Source organism: Taurulus bubalis (assembly GCF_910589615.1).
Source record: "Taurulus bubalis genome assembly, chromosome: 1".
NCBI classification, from domain to species: domain Eukaryota; kingdom Metazoa; phylum Chordata; class Actinopteri; order Perciformes; family Cottidae; genus Taurulus; species Taurulus bubalis.
The window spans coordinates 33,457,640-33,483,225 of NC_136589.1; the positions used below are offsets into that span (position 1 = coordinate 33,457,640).

Here is a 25,586-nt window from a genome sequence, read left to right on the forward strand (position 1 = left end):
AGCTCAAATTAATCTTCATGAGTGCTTCAGTGCATCCTAGGCAGGGTGAGCCCCGACAAGATTCAAGCTAATCTCCTGCCTCCGTATCAGTGAAAACCAAACAGAGTAACTGCCACTGTTTGTACGTTTTGGGGATGAGACGATGAGAAGTATGATGATGAGGTGGACCGCATCAGTGAGCTCAGACCACCCCCCTCCTCAGGACCAAGCTAAACAAGTTCTCTGGGCTGTCCTGTCTATCAAGGCACTTTAACCTAGACGAGAGAACTTTAATTCAACTGAAGCCATGATCTAACATCACCCACAGTACAGCAGGGAATGTGCTGTGTACTGTGAAGGGTTTAGTTGGTGAGAAAGGACGCTGAAAAAGAGATTCAACACCACTGCGCCGTCTGCGGTAACCGGAGCAAAAACTGAGCCATGGGAAGGCCAATGTTGGGAGTTCCTCTTATCATGTTTGCTGTGATGCTGATGGACACTGGGGCCAAAAATGTAAGATGTTTTACTCTTTGACTGACACAAAATTGTAGAGAGATCCGCTTTGATTTAGATAACAGCACAGACTCCTATCTGGATAGTTATCGAAATGCAAACACCAAATTGTACTGTTTTATTTCAGTAGTGCTTTTATTTCATGCTGTACACACTGGGGACGCAGTCTTACTTCAGTGAACTTTTATTAGTGAGCTTTGTTCAAGAAAAAATGAGCAGTATCTTTACCACTCCTAACTGTTTCAACTTGTTATGCTTTTTAGAATAATGTTGATTAGTATTACTTTACCTTTTTCTTTTTGAAGCTCTCCGAGGTCCCACACAAAGAAATCAAAAAATCACTGTTTGTAGGAGAACAGCATCATTCTGTAACAGCGTGTGTGTTTCCTGTTGTGTACAATGTGAGCGCTATTCTACACAGCCTTAACTTCCATATACAATGATGAGATCTGTTTGTAACTGTAATGTCTGTGCTTAACTTCAAACATCTCTTACCCTGAAGAGATGCCGTTTTTTCTACGGTCTGTTTGTGCATTTTACTTCATTGTGTACAGTATTCCCTTCACTGCGCTATGTTGGTGGGCCTTTTTATGGAAGGTCACGGAAAAAAGGACAGGATATGGGAGTGGGAAAATAAGCAAAACAGGCTTCCAGCGCTAGAAAAGTTAGCAGAGACATGTATTCTTCTGTATCTTATTACTGTAGCTCCACATTTTTTGTTCATTAGCTTCACTGAACGTTTTCCTCGTCTGATAAGCAGAAATGTTTACGGCCTTTAAATTCCTCTGTAAAGAGGTCTAAGCCTTTAACAGTGGAGAATTATGAACATTTTGGCAAATTGCCTCCATGAATCCTTCACAAATCCTGCCAAAGTAAACTCTCTTCAATGTGCAAAATAACAAATAACACATTCTCAATACACACAATGTTTGTAAAAGTTACAGTTGATTGTGCAACACTTTGGACCACTCCAACTAGCAGGCAGCCTTGAGGTATTGTAGCATGATGTTTACAAAGCTGTGGGGTGGACCCTCCTGAGGGATACAGAGACATTAATATGACAATATGGTTAATGGTTGATATCAATTAAATTGGTTTTCAGTGAAGCATGGGGGTGTGACCGTAAACATTTGGGAACCACCGCTTTCTATATGGATATCAAATCAAATGAATTGGTAATCTACACAATACTGAACACTGTTACAATTTATGTTTTAGTGTGTGTGCAATGGAAAATCAAGGTGCCACTGTGAAGGAGTGAAAGGCAGCAGGGTGAGTGGATCAAATATTGTCTGTGTAACACACTCATAAAATGCATCAATGCTGCAGGTTTACTATTATTATTAGGTGTGACTATATTATCTCATCTGAGTGAGAATTTTGTTATTGTGCATTTTTCTACTGACAAAAATATCTTCTGTGAAAAAGGCCTATTTATTTGTTAATACTTAGATACTATGATTGATTTATCATCTCTAAAGCAGATCTCACTGACTTTGAAAAGCTTTCAAGACAGAGCTGGCACCAGAGGCACAGTGTGCCTGTCAAGCCTCTCCTATGCATTACAAACACCACACTGTACTGCACTTTGTCACAATCAAAACGCCTCAGGTGCAGCTGCCCAGTGCTACACCAGTCAGAACAGGTGTAGAGTCTTGATAGATTTTAGTTTGAAAAAGCATGAAAGATTGTTGCTTTTATTTTTAACTCAACTTGCAGTGAGATACAAGCAGAGAGAGCAGACCACATGAAGCCTCTTGAGCCTAATGCAGCTCTACCTCAGCGATGGTCTGCACAAAACCTTTGACTGTAAAATCTGTATATTGGAAATTCATGGGAAAGACAATACCAAATTAAAATGTGTCTTTTTGCATGTGTCCAGCTAAACAAATCATGCACTGCAAGGCTTTAAAATTCGAGTAACATGTAATATTTACTAAATTAGTTCAACTGCAATTGTTTACATTTTCACTTTGTTCAAAATGACTGTCAAAAGTATCACCCACACAGTTGTTAACAGGTCTTTTAATATAGGAAGAACAATTCCAACTATATAATTAGTACATTTGGAAATTTAGGAGTAAAAAAGCTTATATTTTCAACCATGATCAGCTGAAAAACACAGAAACTTGTGATTTCTCTCCCTTTCTCTCTCTCTCTCTCGCTCTCTCTCTCTCTCTCTCTCTCTCTCTCTCTCTCTCTCTCTCTCTCTCTCTCTCTCTCTCTCTCTCTTTCACATATACTCACAGGGAGACAAAGGTTTTCCAGGAGTTGCAGGTCCCCAAGGGCTAGAGGGCCGTTCTGGATCAGATGGTCATCCTGGGCCTTCGGGGCCAAAGGTAGAACTTCAGCCAGGCTCTTGTAGCTCCTTCTGTATATGCTGTATATCTTCCAATCCAGTGCATTTGTCAGAGGGCAACCTTGACTCAAATTGCGTATCGACTGTGTTGAATTACACTTTCTCCTTGTTTACCCAGACATCACTTTTAGTTGTGCTTGTACTACATCTCACCAGATCACTCAAATTAATAATAGGTTTCTGTCTTTGACAGGGCAGCACCGGGCCTGATGGACTGGAGGGGCCAAAAGGCGATCCGGTAAGATAACTCTGTTATCCAAGCTTGTGTCTTTTGGGGTTTATATTTGATCTGGTCTCAGTGTGTGAATATTGAGTGATGTTTTTTTGTTTTTTTTTAATGTGTGTCTAATATGTCAGGATTCCAACCATCATGGACAACCTGCAAAAGTCATGGCAAAGTTTTAAAATTGTGTCCATAAAAATGTGTGGGAACCCTTGTATGTGTACAGACAAAGTGCAAGCATAGGCAGACAAGGTATCACTCTGCAGCTCCTGTGTGCCTTTTATAACGTATACTGGTTGTGTTACTGTCATTACAGGGACCAGAGGGCAAAGAAGGATTTGCTGGGTCTCATGGTTTACCGGTGAGGTATCTTACTCTCTCATACATCTGTTTCAATCTGTTCATCATCGGATTTATGTATCGCGTGAGTACATGTTCCTGCATATGTTAATACATGCTTGTTACTTTTTTTGAAACTTCTGCTGATTACGCTCTTACAGGGTATCCCAGGTTTACAAGGGCCTCCAGGACTCACAGGGGCCACTGGCTGCAATGGAACTGATGTGAGAAAATATTTCAAATGGTAGCATGTCTTCCATGTGACAGCTTTAGCTCATTTGTCAGATGCTTGCATAGCGGAGCTTTGAGGAGACGGCTTTTCAATCGCGCTTTTCCTATTCTTACACAAACATGAACCTGTTTTTGCATACTTTTGAACCCATTATACTTTTAGGGAGAAGAGGGACCTCCTGGGTTTCCCGGCGTCAATGGCATTGATGGAAGTGCAGTAAGTTATTTATGTTATGGTTGAATTGTGTTGTAATCAGATACAGTTTTTTGATTTGTTACTCCTCTTAACAACTTCAGTCTTTTTTTTAGTGCTGTACTTAAAGTGAACCATCAAGGAATTTGTGAACTGTTTGAAATTTCCCTCAGCTATGTCTTTACTTTACAGGGTCCACCTGGTCTGCCTGGACCTAAGGTAATAAAATGTATGCTGTGCCACCCACGGTCAGCTGTTTAGTACTTTTTGTATTTGGGAAGAGTGGAACTGCAGAATCGCTCAGCAATTATTGCCTTTCAAGATGTTTATAAGCAGGATCCTGATGCACTAAGAAAACATGATGCTGCACTAGCACTCTGCCTCCCCAAGCTCCCAGAGCTCATTTTGTCCCTCGTCCATGTGAGACCAATAACTTGTTCCACGCTTTTTCTTTGTTTTGTTCCTTCTATCAAGTCCATCCTTCCACTTTTATTTACAACAAGAAATGTGTTCATTCTCAAATCAAATGTTCAGGACTAGTCCTTTTCATGTAGTGATAGAGTATATATAGACCTGCTACATCAGAAAGTATGTTTTCTTGTGAGCATTATGATCCACGAATAAGCTGTAATTTTACAGTATATATTGAATTTGACTTTGCACTATGAACTGGATAAAATGTGCTTTAATTTCACCTACAACATCACAAATAGTACTATAGTGTAACTACTGTTGTACTCCTGGCAAGTCCTTCCTGACAAAATAAACCCTTATGGGAAGAAAGTGTTCACAGACAGCTTTATAACAGTCTGCATGGTGAGGCAGAGTCAACTCCAAATGAGAGTCAGTATTGAGATGTTCACTAGAAGTCAAAGCCCATGTCAAATTGGCTGCCAATTGTAGTTCTATCAGCACTAGTTGCTGAATTTGAGAATGATAAGTAAGTGGTATGCTTCATAGAGGCAGCCCTTCATTCTAATTCTGAACACATGCATGCATACCAAGTGCCCAGATACATAAAGAGGAGTGAGGCATCCTGCAGAGCCCAACTGTGAACTACAGCATGCAACTATGAAGAATTATTACATGTTCCATACAGTATTACTACATACCTGTAATCACCACGTATTGTATACACTCAATTCAGGAGTTTTAAAAACAAAATATTAAATAAACTGACTTCCTTTATGTCACAGGGTGAATCTTGGGCATCAGTGAATGCAATACCTGGGCCACCTGGGCCACCAGGGAGGGACGGAGAGACGGTAACTATTTTAAATTACATTAATATTAATGGAGTTTTGTTTTTATAATATTTTCCAATAGTACTAGATGTTATTATATTTCTTCTATATTCATGTGTATTTCAGGGAAATCCAGGTTTCCTTGGAGAGCACGGACTACCAGGGGACACTGGACCAAGGGGCTCTGCTGTGAGTAAAGTTTTTCAGGTTGCCTTGTACATCTGGCATCTGGAAAATGTATTATATGATGTTTGACATAACAGCATTCTTTATGAACAGGGGTTTCCTGGTCGTTCTGGATCTCCAGGATCAAAGGTAATACTAAAAATGGATGAATACTTTAGATATGTATGTTCGTGTTTGACAGCTTATACCTATGATAATGAGTGTGAGTATTTGTTGGGTGTCGCAGAGGAAAACCGCAGCTGTTTTTTGTTTTGTCTTCAATTATCATATAAAGCAGTGTTCACACCACCTGGGGAAAAAACATTTCATATCTGTTGTTTTAGTGATTACGGCTGTTTGGCCACAGTGGCAGGGGAGTATTCAGGAATGCAGTGTGAACAATGTGATACGACTCTTTTCACACAGTGATCCAAGCAGAGAGAAATATTTGAGTTTCTGAGACAGACTGGGAGAAAAGGTTATTTATATAAACAAGTTACAAGTGTTTTCCTATTCTACAGGGTCAAGAAGGCACAGGCGGTATCCCAGGACCTCGTGGACCACAGGTAATTTAATTTTTAGAAACACTGTTACAGTATCAAGGGTTCATTCACTTAAAGAGGAGACTTATTTACCTCTGACCATTTCAATAAAACGATGATAAAATCAAATGATCTCAATTTGTTTAATATAGGGGAGACCAGGACCACGAGGCCCACCGGGGCCACAGGGTCGGATCAAGGAATTTTTCACTGAGAGTCTCACGTTAAAGGTACAGTGTAAGACTCAAGGTCAATTCAGCAGCATTTATATATTATATATTCCAGGGTGGGTTTTTCCAATATGCTATTGCAGTAACCTTGCACTGTCCTGAATGTACCTATGAAGTCCATTTGAGACATAGCCAGTGCACTAAGCCTAATGGTGTCACGCTTCATAAGCTGGAACAGTTTCTACATTTTGCAGGGGCTGTGAAAGCAGCAGGCTTTTAAACTCAACCTTCATTTAGTCAAGGTTCACAATACCGGCCAGACGTGAGTGCTAATTTCTCTTTAATGTAAATTGAAGAAGTAAAAGGAAGAAAAGGTAAAGATCTATTAGGGAGTCTGGTGATATGGCGACCTGATAGTGGTGGAAGAGAAAAAGCTCCAGTGTGTCCAAAATGGAAAGACTCATTCTCGCAGCAACATCAATGCGCTCAGTAAATTTCATTGTCATGTTTTCATTCTAGTTATTAAAATATCTTGGTCATTTGGGATCAAAATGTTGGATGCACTGATGACCTGAGGTTTATGTCTTGTGCAGGGTGTAAAAGGAGGCAAAGGAGACATAGGAATAAAAGGATGCAAGGGTGCACCAGTAAGTTTATAATTTACACGTTTTAAAAATAATGCCATTTTTTATCTTTGATTTTTTTAGATCTCCAAAGATCTGCCCCAATGATGGTTCTCCCTTGTTGCTGCTGTGTATTTATCTCTTGGATCCCTGTCCTCCTTTCTATCTGTTCTCAGGGGGACCCAGGTTATGGCTATTACACCAAAGGAGCAAAGGGAGACAGAGGTCTGGAGGGTCCAGAAGTAAGTACATACTATTTATTCCATCCAACCTCACATTTAGACCTCCCTTTCTGATTGAAATATAGTGGTGTCCCAACACAGAAATTTGCTTTGTTATTCGACTCTTGCACCATATCTTTCTCCCTGAAGATGAGATGATTCACCGCATGTCTTTGCATTGAAGGGCCACCAGCAACACTTTGGGAATAGCTTAAGAAAAATGATGACCAGCAGAGGGCAGTAATGCAGCATTATACTCAATGTGATTCTCCACATTGCAACACAAGAAAAGGGAAGATAAGAACACAAATGAAACCAGACCCTTATGTATTGTTCCTCTGTCAGTTAAATATACTAAACCTGGAGGATAGACAGTTGTGTCGGGAGGCACTCAGATAACTGCATGTTTTCACCAAGCAGGTGTGGATTTATGGAGCCAAGTGAATGGCTTCGTGAATAATTTAAAGCTAAAATGCAGTGTGTAATCTAATTTTGCTACATAAGAAAAACACTCACAATATATATATATATATATATATATATATATATATATATATATATATATATATATATATATATATAATCTGGAGGATGAATTTAGGAGTCTCAGGAGGAAAGGAGCTGCTCTGAAATCTGGTGTTACAACAGCTGATACTTTTGTATTGCTTGCCAGATGGCAGCCGGGTGAACAAGCTGTTACTGAGATGTATTGACTTTTAATATCCTTTGGGCTCTTCGCAGGTTACGTTGCACTCGCATGGCAGCTGGATTCTCACAATGTCACGAGATCACTCGAGAGTCGCGGACACCTCTTAGGTGTCTCAGGTCACCAATATCACCATTGCTCAGTAGATAGTTGCCAATGATGTGCTAAGCTGTTTTAATCACCCGCTGTAGAGCCCTCCTGTTGGGCCATGCACATCCCATGCTAGTCTGTAATGTTTGCAGTCAGGATGCTTCCTCCATTAAAGGTTAACAAGAACTTGGCACGTGAAATTTACTCTCTTAAGTTTCCCTTAGAAATACAGCGGCTTATGAGCTTTCTCTACCAGGACGTTGATTCCCGGGAACTTAAAACTGTGCACTTGCTCCTCTTCAGCTCCATTGATGTATAGGGACTGTGAGTCCTTGCCTCCTTTATTTTAAAATCAACAATCAGCTCCTCGGTCTTGCTGACCTTTAGCAGTAGGTTTTTCTCTGAGAACACTGCAAGATTATTGATTCCGTTGTTTGTAATCCGACCGAAGACAGAAGAGTGCAGCTTGGCCATGCCCTGCAAATATATTGAGAATGTCCCTAAAGCAGCCAACATGGTAAAGCCAGATTTTTCTCTTTTTCATTTAACATGAAGACAACGAGGACATCTCAGTTGCAGAACAAACAAAAATAATTATAAATTATTGTATTTCTTTATTTTGAAAGCTCGGGGCATGCACCTGAATCAAGGCCCCTGCTAATTACATCGCTCCATGTGTAATGAAAGAGGGGCCGCCCCTCAATCCAACCCGTTGATTGCTTTTATGACTGCCCTGTGATGCCAACCAAAATGACACTTTTGATAATGAAATGAATTAAAGGATGCCTGAGGCCCTTTGTAAACTATTTCTTTATAGAAAGCAGAATCTGCCAATTCCTCACTGCTGTCCTCAATTGTCCTTCCAGGGAAAGTCAGGGAAGGATGGCGATCCTGGACGATCATCTAGGGTACTGTTCTACAATCATATGAATGTGTATGTATTCAGAGTCATTTTGTTATTATGTGTGTGGCTTTTGAATACAATATAGTTTTCTTAGGGATGGCCTGGCCCCAGAGGTGATCCAGGATATGCGGGGACACCAGGAGGGACGGTCAGTGATCTGTTAGTGGCAGAAACAAGCTTTTAATGGGTATGCTTTGTATCATCATCCTTTGATTGTATACTCCAATATTTAGGGTGAAAAGGGAGATAGGGGTACCCCTGGTCCACCTGGAGATGTGAGTTTATTCTGATAATTGTCTACTGCACACCTGCACTTTATGGTATTGTGAAGCCAGTTTCCAAAGATATTTTTTTTAAGTATTGATATTAAGTAAAAGTGTGTTCTACAGCATATTGATAATGATTGATGATTCATCATGATTTCACCACATGCACAGATATTTGGCCCTGTGACTGAGCCACTCAACGGGTACCGTGGAGATCCTGGTTTTCCAGGCTCACCTGGGCCCCCTGGACGTCAAGGTAGATGAACTGTGTAATAATATGCCTATTAAGATGATCAGTACAGCGAAGGCTAAAGACAGTGTCTGCCATGATTGAGTTGCTGAAGCAGTGTTGGTGGCTCTAAAAATACATGTTTAGTTTCAGCAGACTTGCATATACAGAAATAACACAAGTTACCGTGCTTTTCTCAGGTGTTGAAGGATTTCCTGGACCTGATGGACCTCCAGGTGTGTAGCAAAGAGGCTATTCTCATCCTATCTTTCTATCTCCCTATCACTCTGCACTGTATTTAAAAGGTACAGTAAAACCAGCTATGTCTTTTGGTTTCCCTAAATATGTTGCTTACAGTCTCACACTTTACAATACACAGGCCATTCATCTGGGATTCATGTGCCAGGCCATAGTGGTCCCAATGGGTTTACAGGCCACAAAGGGGACCCTGGGGAGCCTGGGGATATTTATCCAGGACTCCCAGGTCGAGATGGGGATAATGGGGATCAAGGGCCTGCCGGGGATCAGGGCCCACCTGGACCTCCTGAAGACAGAAGTATGTGTACATATTTTCCTTCTTAAAAGTGATTTAATCTATTACTTCTACTACCACTGATAATGATACTTCTGGTTTTTCTCCCACTTTCAGTAATAACGGGTATTAATTAAATTATTTTGATTAACCTTCCTCTTGTGTTAGAGTCGACACCGATCCGTTTTAGGTTTTTAAATGCATAAAAGAACCACATGGATGTGTTTATTGCATCAAGGCTTTTTGACTTTGTCAGGAACCTCTATTTCAACAAAATAAAAAAGAATTTCACTAAATTATAAAATGCTCTCGTTGAAATTATGACCTTTGTGTTGTTAGGGTCGATTTCGACCCAGTTATAAAAGTAAGATTTGCTTGATTGGTTGTTATTTGATTGACCTTGCAAATCTATATTTTGTGTTATGACTTGTTCTGCTTTTCATTTTTTGTTTGTATTAAAGTCATATTGCTGAAAAAAATACTTTTTAGCCTTTTTCTTGAAGTAAATATATATATGGGTCGAAATTGGCCCGTAACCCCAATAGATGTTAATAATATTAAAACGAAAAAATAAATAAAACTAATTAATTTAAGAGATGTGTTATAATACCCCGAAGTAAGTCAGGTAACACAACAACCTTTTATTTATTTGTATGATTTTCTTGAGGTTCATTTTACCATTTTTTTAATTGAAATCGAGGGGTATACTGAAAAGACCCAGAGGCCCACACCAAAAATATTAAAACATACAACAATATTTTCATGGATAAGGAAGCCTAACAAGGTAACCAAGAGATGAGAAACTAATTGGATGATAGATAATTGTTTTTAGTGTATTTTACAGCTGATTTAAGACATGGGTCAAAACCGACCCGTTAACATAAGAGATGGTAACAGGAAGCTAACACAAGAGGAAGGTTAACTCAACAAATGTATTGCATCTGTGATAGTACTGTATGCTGTCTGTTAAGTAATGCTTACATTTTTTTTAAATCTTCTATTCTGAAGGCTTCTACACTGTGACTGTAAGCATGGGCAAGGGCAGTTACTCCACAAAAATGTCGACATGGGATCATTTGACATCTGTTCAGAGCTCACCTGCTTTTTCTCTTTTCTGTCATGTCAAGATAAAACGTCTGCAGTTCTTTTTACAGTAATCCACAAAAACACTACCTTCATTTAAGGAAAAAAAGGCTTTGTGATTAACACATGAGCCAACATTTATCTAGAACTACATGGAGAAAAATGTTCCAATTTGGATTCAAATTTAAACTGTTGCAGTTACGATGTATTGCTGGCACATTATTGATCAGTCAGTCATTGATGAGTTTGTCCTTTTGAGTTCTGAATGATCAACAAAAGTGCACCAACGATGAAAAGAAAAACACTTTTTGGAATAAATGTGGCAATTCTGTGACATCATAACTAGTAGACTGATGAGTGCAGTTGATGTTTGCTTATAGCTAACAGGATTACGAAAGGTCTCCCAGGAATGAAGGGAACAAGTGGCATGCCTGGACCGATGGGATATGATGGGCTGTATGGAATAAAAGGTGGGAAACTAAGTATCATTCCGAAATTCATTGTTACCATTTAATTTGTTACATGTCTTCTAACTTGCTAATTCCCACTTGTTAATAAGCTCTGCTGACTATTATGTGTAGTTTTGGCTGCATAGCAGTTCATGCAGTTCACTGGAGAGAGTAAAAAAAGAAAACGTTACGAAAACATAATATGAATATGAATGGGACTCACTAAAACTATTTCTTGGGTTATTCTTTGTTCAGGAGTGAAGGGGGAGACCTGTTATGAGTGTATCGGATCAGGATTGTCAGGGCCACCAGGTCCACGAGGCCAACCTGGCATCCCTGGTAAAAACATTCACTGCAAGAAAACTACCAAATCCATCCTTCTTCTACGTTCAAATGCATTTCAATGTTTTATTGAAAATACTGGAGAGTATGACATGTTTAAAACTGGAGAAGACTTTATATATCTTTCTGTCACTCAGGATATAATCAAGGACCAGGTGCTAAAGGTGATCCAGGCTTTCCAGGACCTAATGGCTTACCTGGAAGACCAGTAAGAAAGCATGTCTTTTAAAAAGTACATTGGAAACCGGACGCAGACAGGTTACTGAGGGGCAAAGTATCATGGGAGAAAAGTAAAGAAAAAATTGTATGAAAAGAACCTAATTGAAGACTATATGCAGACTACTTGATTACTATAAGCAAATTATTTAAACAGCATTTGTTGGAATGATTCTGTCCCAAGCTTTTTAATACATATAAGCGGTTGATCGTTATAACTGCGACCATCATAAGCTGTTTCCACCAGTGTGTTTTTTTTTGTTTTGTTTTTTTGGAACAAACACTTCTTCTCTGAAGGGTCCTATTGGTCAAATGGGATTTCAAGGCCTTCCAGGACAAAAGGGAGATTCATATTCCTACAACACTCCTGGGATAAAGGGGGAGGAAGGAGACCAGGGACAGCCTGGCAGACCGGGTGAAGATGCCCTCCCTGGGTTTCCTGGACTACCTGGTCGCAAAGGCAATCAAGGGCCTCCAGGGGATTCGGTGAGAAGGTTTTGACAAACTTGAATTTAACGTGCCATTTATTTTGTCATTTGGTTTCACATGTTTATGTTTCAAAGTTCTTAAATTCTCAGCCGTGTGCAAGAGCCAATCCAAAATAATATGTCATTTAAGTAATTGTTGGAATAAGTTCTCCATCTACTATCTAGTATTCCTTCCCTGGTGCAGAGGGAGACCGTGGTTTCCCAGGGCTCCCAGGGCCTTTAGGCGGACCGGGACCAGTTGGCAACTCTGGGCTTGTGGGATTTGGGCCTGCTGGACTTTCAGGAAGTATGGGAGATATTGGGGTGCCTGGCCTGCCAGGGCAATCTGGGATTCCAGGTAAAGAAGCACATTGACCAATATACAATTTGACAGACATTTATACAGAAACACACAATTAGATAGAATCCTTTCTTCTCTCACTCCTTCACTGGCAGGCCAGAAAGGTGAACCAAGCCACAGCCATACCAAAGAACTCCCTGGACCACCGGGATTTAAAGGTCTGCCTGGTCCACATGGAAGCCCAGGTAAGCATGGCTGTATGACTGAAGGATTGAATAACGGATGGATATAGAAATGTAAGGATGAATTGGTAGATGGTCTTGATGTTACCATACGATAGATGATGAAAGCGTGTATCATACAACAAACATCCAGGTATTCACGGAGCACCAGGTACCCCAGGAATACCAGGTTTTCGAGGACAGAAAGGAGAAAGTGGTGATGTTACATTTCCTGGAAGGCCGGGGACCCCAGGACAGAAAGGTACTCCATGTGCTTTGGAGCTCAAGCCAAAAACAGACACACAGCTAACAAATTCAAGATTCCTAGAGCACACAATGTATTATCAGTAATATAATTTAGTTTCTTTGATATCTCTTTAAGAGACTGGCACACTGCTAAAAGTATGATAATTGTATCTTTCATGTATCTTTCATGTCTTCATGTTTCATGTTTTCATGTCTCATGTCTGTGTGTGTGTGTGTGTGTGTGTGTGTGTGTGTGTGTGTGTGTGTGTGTGTGTGTGTGTGTGTGTGTGTGTGTGTTGTTCAGGTGACAAGGGGCAACCAGGTCTGCCAGGCTTTCCAGGGAGGGGCTTGGCTGGTCAGCCAGGTTCACAAGGCCTTCCTGGCCCTTCAGGACTGAAGGTCAGAGGCACTAACCAAATCTGCCATATTTATAGTCTGATAGATAGTAGTATACATTGCATGCATTGAATATGTATAGTACAGCCAAATAATTTCTGTAGTGGTAGATTAGACAGAGAGTTTGATGAGAGGATCAATACCACTCTCTCTAAACAATGAATAGGAAGCTAAAGTATGTAGTTGTATAGGTACGAGAATTGAAAACTAGCCTATCTCTGTCAAAAGGCTACAAAATCTGACTACCAGTATTATGTGTATTATTTTACCAGTAGTGTTTGTGCTAAGCTAACCGGTTCCTGGCTGTAACTTGATTTATATTATACGGACATTAGAGTGGTAAGTATTATGGAGATGTTATGGGTTAAGTGTTGTGTCTGTTATGCTAGAGAATATCAGTTTTGGTTTAGAACAATCACAAAAGTGAGATTGTTTGAAAAAAGTGTCATGGCTTTATTGGTTGTAACATATATTTTGTAGGGCAGAATAAAATCATCACTAAAGACCTATCTTTTGTAAGGAAGTAACAGTTTTGCAGGACATCCAAGACGATCGGTAGTTTTTCATTGACTTATTGTCTTTGTAGGACTTTTTGCTGTCATAAATGATGTATAGAGTGTAATAAATGTTCACCCCTGTTAAGGACTCTTCAAGAGGAACAGACAGCTGTTTCAGTACCGCAGACAGCTGCCTCTGACTTCTATGCAGATATTAGTTTATCTATGTTTTACAGTAAAGTGAAAAGTAATTATAGACAAATAGCACAGCACAAGAACATTGCCGTACTGCAAGCACATTGAAATGTGCCGATATTAATAACTATGCTGTATATTTGTGATCATCAGGGTGACGGTGGGCCTGGATACCGTGGTATTCCAGGACCCCGTGGGCCTCCTGGAGAAGATGGAGCTCAGGGGTCTGTAGGAGATCCTGGGATCCTTGGCCTACCTGGGAACCCAGGAGCACATGGAAATCCTGGTTTTCCAGGAGAAAAGGGTACAGTACTCAGTTAAATAAATCAGATATACAACTACAACCTGCAGAAGGACAGAAATACTTGTATAGTTCAAACACAGACACGTGTGCATTCATGCATACATATTAATACAAATACATCTATTAACTGCTTTATTCTACGTTACATACAGGAAGGAAAGGTTATGTTGGTCCCCAAGGACTACCTGGTAATAAAGATTCATGTAAAGGTGATTTACCTGGACCAAGGGGACCACAAGGACCAGATGGATATCCAGGACATCCAGGTCAGTGCATATTGAAGTCATGTGATGTACTTATCTGGAACTCCAGAGGGACAATGAACGCAGAAGGTGAAAGATGAAAAAAAGGACAAAATGTGGAAATATTTTCCCCATAATTGAACACTGCCCAACTAATTTAGACGGTTTCCTCCTGTCAAAAATACAGACTTTTCCACCATCTCCTAACCTAGCATATTTTCCTCTGCTTCCCACCTCTATTTTACTCTATTTCTCGGTCTCACCTTGTCCAGGGCCCAATGGCTCCCCCGGTGAGAAGGGGAACCCAGGTTCGCCAGGGTTTGGTCATCCTGGCATCCCTGGTGAACCTGGTGTTCTTGGGCCATCAGTGCCAGGTTCACGTGGGCTCACTGGACAAAAAGGGATCATTGGACAAAACGGCTTGCCCGGTCAACCAGGTATAGAACATTGTTTCTCTGACAGGCTAAAACACTCTTTTGTAGATGTTACATTGTTTAACTCGTGATTATGTATCACCAAACATTTTATCAATTATTTTGTAGAATAGTGTATGTATTTGTAGACCTTCAGCTCGGTTTCACTTGCATTTCCTCAGGACTGAGAGGCGACCCTGGTCCAGATGGGTTTCCAGGATATGGACCAGATGGGATGCCTGGAATTACAGGGTCACCAGGTCAAATAGGTAAAGCACAAATGCAAACACACACACACACACACACACACACACACACCTTCACATATAAATAGATCACTCTACCATTAATCAACTACACACGTTTAACATTTATAGATTACGAAAGGTAAAAAGTCTTACCTGGTGGTTGGTGATTCATTGTGGTTGTATATGTGGTGAAAAGTTACGATGGATGCCCCCATGACCGTTTACAGGTGTCCCCGGCCCAGATGGAGCCAGTGGTTCCTGGGGTCCACCAGGTATGAATGGCGACCCAGGTCCCAGAGGTCTTCCAGGCCTTTCGTCACCACAACCAATACACGGTTTTGGGCCCCCGGGAGAACCTGGCAATTCGGGTAAGCTTTAGTACACTCTTCTCATAAAAATATCATTCCACAACCGTTTACATTTGTTTCACAAAACATTATAACACGTTAGAGATTGTCATAAGAAGTCATAAATACAGTCTTTGTGAGTCTTACTGTTATACTGTTTAGTATAGACTGCCCTGTAAGGTGGTGAACATATTTTAACTCTATCTGTATTTTGTCAGGTTACCCTGGTCTATCTGGTGCCAGTGGAGATACTGGAAGTACTGGACCAAAAGGGCGAAGAGGGATAGATGGAGCACCTGGGGGTCCTGGACAAAGAGGTTTGAATTTAGTTTCACATTTGTTATACAATTGTCAGTATTTTGGTTCACCAAATCATCAAGTTTTGAAACTTAATTTGTGCTGTGTGCCTTTTACTGTCCAGGTCCCCGAGGTGATCCAGGTGTTGATGGACTAGTTGTCTCAGAAGGAAGTCAAGGACCTGCTGGAGCTCCAGGAGACCCAGGGGTCAAAGGGCCTCCTGGTAAGACTGAAACTTTAGGGCCATACACACTGATTGCTTTCATACAAATGTTCTAACCTCACAAATGAAAGTATAGTAATACTACTAAATAGCTCTACATTTGCAAATTTAGATTGCAATAAAAGGGCCACAGAATATGTGTATATATGTACATATATAATATTCAGTGCAGTACTGCAGCTGTAGATATCAAGGTCTCTTTCAATGTATCATACCGAAAATATCTTTTTGGTTTAACCCTCACAGGCCTAAAGGGAATAAAAGGAGATCAAGGAATCTCTGGAGGGCCGGGTACAGATGGTGCACCAGGTACAACTGGTAACAAAGGCATTAATGGAGAGCCAAATTACAATGGATATGGATGGCCTGGACCAGTAGGTCAGAAGGTATGAATAACTGCAGTAGAAAGTCTTTGTAGAGTACAATGTCGTACAATAAGAAAATAATGATGATGTCTCTCTCTGCTCCTCTTTGTTGTTCTTCCTTTCCTCAGGGTGAACCAGGATCAGTCAATACTTATGTGATGAAGGGTCAGAAAGGGAAACCTGGTTCTTTTGGACTTCAAGGTTTACCAGGAAACCATGGAACCAAAGGAAACCCAGGGCCTGATGGACAAAATGGTTACTACTGGTCATAAAAATAAATCAGTTTATGACTTAAATATTTTGCTCATAATCGGTTAACCTCTCACCCCTCTCCTGACCCTCACCCTGCTATTCCAGGTCCATCCGGCTATCAAGGGCCAAAAGGTTCAGTTGGACCTTCAGGAAACAAAGGACAGAGAGGACCCAATGGACCTGCAGGTAAAGTGTCCTTTGAAGTACTAGATTTTAAATGTTTTACAAAAGAAGGAACCCTTACATTTGACAAATTCAAGGAACAAAACATTCTTAAAGTATTATTCACTGTTCTATGTCATTTGTACTTTCTTTAAAGTTTGACCTCAGCCTTACTTTGTTCTTTTCTGTTTGCCTCAGGTGAACCTGGCCTGCCAGGTGTCGGTAGTTATCCAGGTCTTAAAGGCAATCAGGGCCGAGATGGGATCCCTGGACCACCAGGGCAGAAAGGAGACATTAGTAAGGGGAATCCTGTATGAAAAGTTGTGTAAGGCTCTATGAGCTCCTGCACATCCTGTATATTACAAACCTTATTTCATTATCATAGTCTGTCTTTTTTGTCCAAACCACTGGCCTGTAGAAATAAATGTATCTCATAGCAACTGCCAAAACTCACCTATTCTTCCATCTCCACCTTTAGACAATATAGGAGGGACACCTGGTAGGCGTGGTGACACAGGTCAACAAGGTGAGTCTAAGGTAAATGACATCATCCTTTTCAAGACTTTTACAAAAGTGAGTCATATATTTGTATACTTAGCATGACACTGGTCTAACCTCAGGTTTATGGTATGTGTTTTACACTCCACGTGCTGGAAGTCAAATAATGAGATTACATATCACATAATATCGTGTCTAATTATGTAGTCTCATTATTAGCACATAAACTTTTGTTTTCTAGATGATAGTGCCCATACGATCACTGCGTGTACCTGTTGTGTTGCATAGCACAAAACACATTTCTCATGAACACCATCAAAAAAAAAATACGGTTAAATGCCAAATAGCCATTTATAACACATGCTCAGCCATATTTGCGCAATTGTGTCTTAGAGCAAATACACAACGATACAATTATGATCTAGTACCTTAAATCTTTCCAAAAATGTTGTATATATAAATAGAGACGAACCAAAAAACTCCATTCTTCACAGTTGATTAGTACTGTTGTTGACATTAGTGCACATCTGTGTATTTCTACACTGTAGGTCCCCCCGGGAACCCTGGTCCCCCTGGCCTGACTCTTACAGGGAATCCTGGACCAATAGGAGACAGAGGATTTCCAGGTTCAACTGGGATCCCTGGTCTGAAAGGACTACCTGGAAGGGGAGGGACTTGTGTTCCTGGGTCAAAAGGAGACCACGGTCATCCTGGCAATCCTGGTGGCACAGGTGAGGATGTACTGTCTCACATACCTTTTTTTCTGAAAGTCACACAAAATTAGACCAAAATATCAGGACTCGTGAGGTTATTATGCATAATAAAACATTTATTATTACGTGAGGTGTAACCTGATATTCTGGTGTAGTCATTTTATGTACAAACATAATATTTTATAAACATCCAAATGTTCCAATTTTTTCTTTTCTTAGTTCTTAGTTGTCACGTCTTTACTTTTATGATGATTAAATGACTCTCTCCTCTGTATATTTAGGATATCGTGGCTTACCTGGCCTTCCAGGTCCGACACTGCCGGGTTTAAAAGGAGACAGAGGGGACTCAGGTTTTACAGGAGCCCCAGGCTATAGTGGACCCCAAGGAGATACAGGCCCTCAAGGACCACCGGTACGTGAGCCTTAACGTTTATCTTTTAAGAAATACTTGACAAATGCCTGGCAAAAAAAAATTCAAAGGATAATTAAGATCAATGTTATGCATTGATTTTCTTCTCAAAAAAACATTGAAAAGTGCAGTTAAAAAAAAAAAAAAAAATGACAGGATCTATAAAGTGTGCCTTTTCTTTCATCTGAATAACCCAAATGGGATTACTTTTAAACATAATCTACAGTTACATCAAAACTGAAAGTCTTCCAAATTGTGCCGCTCTTCTAAAATTCTAATCTTTGACCTTTTATTGTTTCATTTGCCTCCCCAGGGTCCAAGAGGCAGACCTGGAGGCCCGGGACCAAGAGGTGATTCTGGTCCTCCTGGAATCTATGGGTTTTCTGGTAATCTGTCATTTCAATTATAGCCTAGAGATTAGGTGTTCTCTTTGAATTCTTCCCCAGACAACAGCAGATCTGTCACCACAGAAGAGTAACAGCCGACAATTGATTTATGTTCATACAACTGAGACAAAATACAAATGGGACAGAGAACAAAGTGGACAGAGAAAAATACATATATGAGGAATAATTTAACTTTTCTTCTGTGATACCCAATACAATGGAATTTATGCAAAAGGATGTGATGCATAAGCTAATTCCCTTGAAATGTATTTATGACTCATGTGTTTTAGGTGTCAAGGGAGACCCTGGACACATCCCTGGCCTTCCTGGTCCACCTGGAATAAAAGGTTCTCCTGGACAACCTGGTGCGGCAAAACTTTCTCTTACTACTGTTCAAAATAACCAGGAATAATACAGAGTCTTGTGATTATTTTAGGACTTGCAGCAGATGTGCAATACTCTACCCATCACTGTCAGATTACCTGTCTAACACTTTATTACGTTAACTGTTATCCCATCAACAATACTGGCTTTAACTAATTCTAGATCAGCCATGGCACACAGGTATTATATATTTTGGGAAATAGCTTTCTAAATGCTCCTGCTGTGGCACTACAGGCGTAAAAGGTGAACCAGCATCTGTCGGGGGGACGTATGAACCAGGACCTCCTGGCTCACCTGGTCCCTCTGGCAATCGAGGAGCCCCAGGGAACACTGGACCATCAGGACGAGCAGGCCAACCAGGTCCAAAATAAGATTTCAGCTCAATCTATGCATTGATTTAAGATGTGCTACTATTTCACCAAGGATACTGTGTATCAATTGTGATGTTTGATTGCTAAATGTACTATTTTTCTATTGCTTGTTGAAGCTATATCATGCCACTTTTATGCCACGTTCATTAAGCTGGTTTTGTTTCCTTGTTTTGTTTCTCTATTTATTTGTAAGGGACAAGAACAGAGATACCTTGACAATTGCATACGCAGTGCACACTGTACTGTACATGTGTATATGTCTGATGCTCATTTCCAACGCCAGTCCCTTGTTGGGCATTGATACACCATGTGACACTGCATCTTTCTGTCCCAGGTCAGTCAGGTGTCAAAGGCAAGCGTGGTTCCAGCCCAGATGGCCATCCTGGATTTACTGGACACAAAGGAGACAAAGGAAGAGCAGGACTACCAGGTGTGTGCACGCATGTGGGTTTAAAGGTCTGTTTGTGCGTGCAGACCAGATGATATGTCATAATAATAACTATAGGAATGTGCTGTTTCTACAGAACATGTGACCAAAGCATTGGGCATGTGAGGGATTTAGCAGAAGACCTGAACCTTGTGTGACACCCTCCTGGTGACGTTCCATATAAAAAAATACACTCCTCCGTCCAACAGTTAGTGTTAGCAGTGACTAAACCAACCTGAAGCCACTGCTACCCCCCAAAAAATAATAATTATCCCCAAACAGAATCACCTACATGTGGCCACTTAGTACTATTGTACAGTTTTTTTTGTAATTAGTGTTTCCTCTGCAGGTCCAGAAGGCAGATCTGGAGACCCAGGCAACAAGGGTCAGCCGGGGTTGCCAGGCAGAGGTGGTCCAGGTTATGTTGACAGTTTCCTGATAGCCAGACACAGTCAGAGCATTAGCGTCCCAGACTGCCCTCTTGGCACCAGCCTCATCTACTCTGGTTACTCCTTCCTCTTCATCAACGGAAATGAGAGAGCTCATGGTCAGGACCTTGGTAAGAGCACAGAAACCTTCCTTCCTGGAAAGAAAAACTGTGCAGAGTCTGCAACAACAACACAAAATGTTGCTGTTTGCTTGAGTCATTTTGTGACCCTGTCTCTCAGGCACCATGGGAAGCTGTCTCCATCGTTTCACCACCATGCCCTTCCTGTTCTGTGACACGGAAAGTAACTGCCGCTATGCTTCTCGTAACGACTACTCCTACTGGTTGTCCACTGACACTCCAATGCCGACCAACATGGCTTCCATCACAGGGGATACACTGGCCTCCTACATCAGCAGGTTGGACAGGAGCATGCACACATATACACAGCACAGACTCATGTCTTACTGTGTATTGGCTAAGCAAATACAAAATACTGCAAATGTTCTGTAAATTTGAAATATACATGTATTTATGTATTTTTATAAATCAATGACTTGTATGTGTGGTTTAGGTGCTCAGTGTGTGAAACCACCTCCAATGTCATAGCCGTCCACAGCCAGACAACTCTGACACCTGAATGTCCCCGAGACTGGGAGTCACTGTGGACTGGATACTCATTTGTCATGGTAAAGAAGTCTCTGTTTTTTCAACCTGGATCTTCTCATATGCTACTTTCCATGTAACTTGACCTTCATCCATTCTAGCAAACGGGTGCTGGAGCAGAGGGCTCCTCCCAGCCCCTGGTTTCTCCTGGCTCATGTCTGGAAAGTTTCCGCCAAGTGCCCTTCATCGAGTGTCATGGCAGAGGAACTTGCAACTACTACCCTGATTCATATAGCTACTGGTTGGCCTCCCTAGACCCCAACAGCATGTTTAGGTAAACTCGTCCCTTCTCTGTTAAAGAAGTTGTGGATGCATGCCATGAGGTAATGACTCTTTCACAGTTTAAATCATATTAAATGATGACACAAACCGTTGCTTTTTGCAGAGGAATTTCTTTAACATATAGTTTTTTCTTGGTTTAGCATTTCCTGTGATAATCAAAATGTGCCAAACAATTGAATTCCTCTCCTATTTTAGAAACCACATGTAGATTTGGTGATTTGGTGATCATGTCAGTTTAAATGAAGTATCTGTAATCCAAAACCCTACGTATGATTCATAATTACATGTCTAACATTGCGCTTGTGTGTGTATGTGTTTTTTTCTCTCCTGTAGTAAACCTGTTCCTCACACAGTGAAGGGACCTCTTCTACAAAGTGTCATCAGTCGTTGTCGTGTCTGCAGGAAACCATGGCAACCAACAGATGACAAACGTGGGGACAATTTTTAATATTCAGTGTTTCCTTTTTCAATGTCATTTGACTTGAAAATATGAGAAATGTGAAATAAAATAGTCTTGGTAGTTTGTATTGTGTATATCTGTGTAATAACTTAATAACTGTGTAATAACAGTATAATAACTGTGTAATAACTTTCCCCTGTTACACAGGGGAAAATTATTCATGAGTCTTAGCTGTGAATCAAATACATGTCAAGCACATTGCCAATCACTTTAATTGCTGGTGTTATAAAAGCTTTGATAATAGTGGATGTTAAAAAGTAATGACACGTTTAGTGAGTCATTATATCTTATCAAGGCTGTAGTGCGCTGCCTATGTGTAATTGTTCCTGTGACACACGTGAGCCCCAACACCAGCAAGTAATAGCAGTGATAAAGTAGTTGTAGTAATACTGTCAACAATAGCGCCACTGTGCCCAATTCAGCAAGTCTTTGCTTTGAAATGTGTTGTTTTCATTAACCCTTGTGTGGTGTTCATATTGTTGATATTCAGCCAGTGTTCGTGGGTTTTTAATTCAACATGATCAAACAATTGTATGTTAAAATACTCAACAGATGTTTACTTCATCACAATTACAAGCAATATAAACAGCATATATGGTTAATATTTGCCTTTTACCTTTGTTAGATCACATTTATAAACAAATGTGCTACTCTTTTTTTTTAATAAAGAAAGAAAATCAATTATAATCAAGATATGAGCTCAGACTTGTTTTTCCGTATCATTTGGTCAGCTTCCTCTTCAGGAGCTCCTGGCTTCCCTGTGTAGATGTGTACGTTCCGAGCATATGAGGAAGTGGCATCACAGGCAGCCAAGATCTTAATGCAAGAAGACCATTCAATGTCACACTTTTTTGACATCCATATTTCTTCACTTGCTAGCTGACGACGGCCTTGTTCTGGTCCTGGGGCTCGTCTTCATTTTGGAACTAGCTGAGGTCAGAGCATAGAACACTGAGGTCAGAGCACAGAACCTTGAGGTTAGATCATAGATTCCTGAGGTAAGAGCATAGAACCTTAAGGTCCGACTATAGAACCCTGAGGTTAGAGCATAGCACCCTGAGGTTAGAGCATAGAACCTTGAGGTTAGAGTATAGAACCCTGAGATCAGATCATCCATATTTCTTCACTTGCTATAGCTGCTGATGGGCTGGTCCTGGTGCTCGTCTTCATTTTGGAACTAGCTGATGCTCAATCTCATCCTCTTCTTCAAAGTCACTGTCAGACTCAGAATTTTCATAAATGTGATTGTCACATCCTGAAACCTCTTCCTCTACATCATCATCAAAAGCTTCTTTCTCTTCCAAAATCAATTGCAAGGCCCTCTGAGTAGAGAATCTTTTGGCCACCTTGATTAATTGTGATAAGTAACCACACGGGCAAAGCATAAAAACAAAACACAAACAACACAATGTCCACCCGAACATCCTGTTTGAAATATAAATGTGTAGGGGGGGTGTACAGTGTGTGATCATTGAAAATGTGTTCTGATTTATGTTCTTCACAGAAAATGAGCCAAAGCCAATGAGTATAATTTTTCTTTTGCCGAAAAATGAAAACGGTCCCACAGACCCGAACACCACACAAGGGTTATAGGGTTGCAAATACTTGACTTCATTTTATGCAGACGACAGCCAGAATTATCTACACAGCGCTGATGTCAATGAATGACATAAAAATAATGAGGTCACCACAGATGACACACATGTTCCTATGATACCTGGAGAAGCAGCATGTTGTAAATGTGATGCTCTTGCGTTTGAATATTGAGTCATTTGTGAGCTCACTCTAAAAGCATTTCTTTCAGTTTCAGCATGTCAAATGGTCCATGGAAAGGATTAAAGCGCATGACTCATACAGCCTGCAACTTTCTCCAATCCATTTCTAAATGAACTGCCAGAAAGCTCGCTCTGTGGCTTCGGGCCAAAAGAAAAAATGCACATTAAGATCTTGAGATAGAGTATATTGTAAAATGGTTTATTTTACATCCCATCTTTCTTGTTTTGGTTTGTCAATTACAGGAGAAGACAGTAAAATACAATACAAATGAAGAGAAATAATGGCTATTTTAATAGTATGTTAATCTTCCTGTTGATTCCACATGTGACCAGTCGTTTAAAAGAAGCTGTGATCAAAAACAATTAAGCTAATTTGCAATCCAGAATAGCCTCATTCCTCTTCAACATCTCATTTCTCTGCACGATTCCCTCAGACAAGTAGCAGCAGAGCTATACGTCCCTAAGGAGCAGTCATTCACGCTCACTCATCCATATCTCTCATTATGATCAATAGATGCAAACGCCACACAGCATAAATGCAAAAAGGTAAAACAATGTCCTTAAACAACACTGTGCCAAAATGCCGTTGCTTTTTGGCACACATATTCCAACGTATCGATTGCTCGGAGTCGGAAATAACAAGCAGCCTTGTGCGCTTATGTAAGGGAGGCAGCTAACACAAGTCACAGTTGAAGAGGAGCTGAACCCTCTTAGGGGAATTAAAAAACCTGTGATGAAGTACCACACTGACTATCAAATTTATTTTAGACATTTTTGGAGCAGAATCACAGCTCATTAAAAATGGAGTCCCGACACATCTGACAACAAAAAGGATAACAAGCAGCACCTCCCTGAAAGCCACCTTAAATTGAATAAGTCTTACATGGCCTGGTGTAGACAGTTGTCAGCATGGACAGAAACACTGTTGCTATAAAGTGCTCTCGGTAGCCTTCTTAACAGGATTATTTTGCACCCGACAGTGCACTTACTAATTGTTTAAGCAGCTATATTAGGCTTCTACACTTCTATAATTGGGTTAGAATGGCGATTTGTTGAAAGGTTGATGCGCTTCAAGGTTGTCTCCTGAGAAGGACACATGTTCTTTTTTCCTCCTCATGTCACTTATATGGACAAGAAAACCCGTTCGTATTTTTACAGAGACACTCACACTGGTTACAAGGTTTTTATTTAGGTAAAATCCTCACACAGGAACAACTTCCAGTCACTTGCAGCTGTCTTAAAGTGGGATTTGTGTATACGTATGTTTGTTATCACATTTTGCTTCAAACTGAACTTACAATTTGAGAAAGCTTGTTGACCTACTTTGCTTTAAAATGTATCTGTACCAAAAAAAACCTGACCTGATACAAATTAAAACACAGTGACCTTAAAGGTAAAGGGTTGTAAAATCTTCGGACCACGAAATGCAGTTGCTTATTTACAGTATGTGTCATTACAAAATCATAGCCTGTGACAAATGTTCCCTAATTTAGATGCAGAAGAACTGTTAAGTGAAACAGAGCAGAAATCTCATTACGGGATGAACACAACCAACTCACAAGGGTGTAAGGAATGATAAATTGACCTTTATGGCCTCTGGATATCCCAGTGTCTCTGCGCTGCCTGTTGATTAAACCTTTATGGCACAGCAGGGTTAATGAAATCATTGTTTTCCCCCATGTCAGCGTCAGTAATGTTTTATTTTATTAGAGTGCACATCTCACTTTGCTTACAGGGGTTTGCTTTTAAAATGGAAGGCAGAGGGCATCTTGCAATGACAGCATATTTATTTAGACCTTTTGTGTCGCTCCTAATGATGGCTTTAAATTACATCGTAAACGCTTCAGTGTGTTGATGGGGCAAAACACAAAATTTAGGAGGATCCTTACGCAAACAACCTGCTCACTCCTCCTCCTTTTTTGGGCCTATAGGTACCACTTTAAAAACAGACGTCTCTGGTTGGCAGTGAGATCAGCAGCGGATGTAGCGGTGT

At 40.5% G+C, this 25,586-nt stretch overlaps 1 protein-coding gene across 1 annotated transcript; it reads left to right on the top strand.

Annotated features, from left to right (window-relative positions):
* Positions 1 to 420: 420 nt before the first annotated feature.
* LOC306753369 (uncharacterized protein) lies at positions 421 to 21,806 on the top strand (the record flags this gene model as incomplete). The annotated part of the gene is made up of 49 exons (XM_079237238.1): positions 421 to 492; positions 1,711 to 1,764; positions 2,742 to 2,831; positions 3,045 to 3,089; positions 3,391 to 3,435; positions 3,575 to 3,637; positions 3,808 to 3,861; positions 4,030 to 4,056; positions 5,034 to 5,102; positions 5,208 to 5,270; positions 5,768 to 5,812; positions 5,941 to 6,018; positions 6,552 to 6,605; positions 6,758 to 6,823; positions 8,465 to 8,506; positions 8,597 to 8,650; positions 8,736 to 8,777; positions 8,943 to 9,024; positions 9,377 to 9,553; positions 10,993 to 11,082; positions 11,317 to 11,400; positions 11,541 to 11,611; positions 11,917 to 12,105; positions 12,273 to 12,444; positions 12,543 to 12,644; positions 12,775 to 12,870; positions 13,159 to 13,253; positions 14,096 to 14,246; positions 14,399 to 14,512; positions 14,761 to 14,925; positions 15,084 to 15,170; positions 15,377 to 15,517; positions 15,918 to 16,016; positions 16,263 to 16,402; positions 16,510 to 16,636; positions 16,739 to 16,819; positions 16,994 to 17,092; positions 17,274 to 17,321; positions 17,842 to 18,024; positions 18,288 to 18,418; positions 18,729 to 18,801; positions 19,092 to 19,166; positions 19,420 to 19,545; positions 19,891 to 19,986; positions 20,333 to 20,542; positions 20,652 to 20,829; positions 20,985 to 21,099; positions 21,178 to 21,350; positions 21,692 to 21,806. The coding sequence occupies 49 exons, from the start codon at positions 421 to 423 to the stop codon at positions 21,804 to 21,806; spliced, it is 4,848 nt and encodes a 1,615-aa protein (XP_079093364.1).
* Positions 21,807 to 25,586: the final 3,780 nt, after the last annotated feature.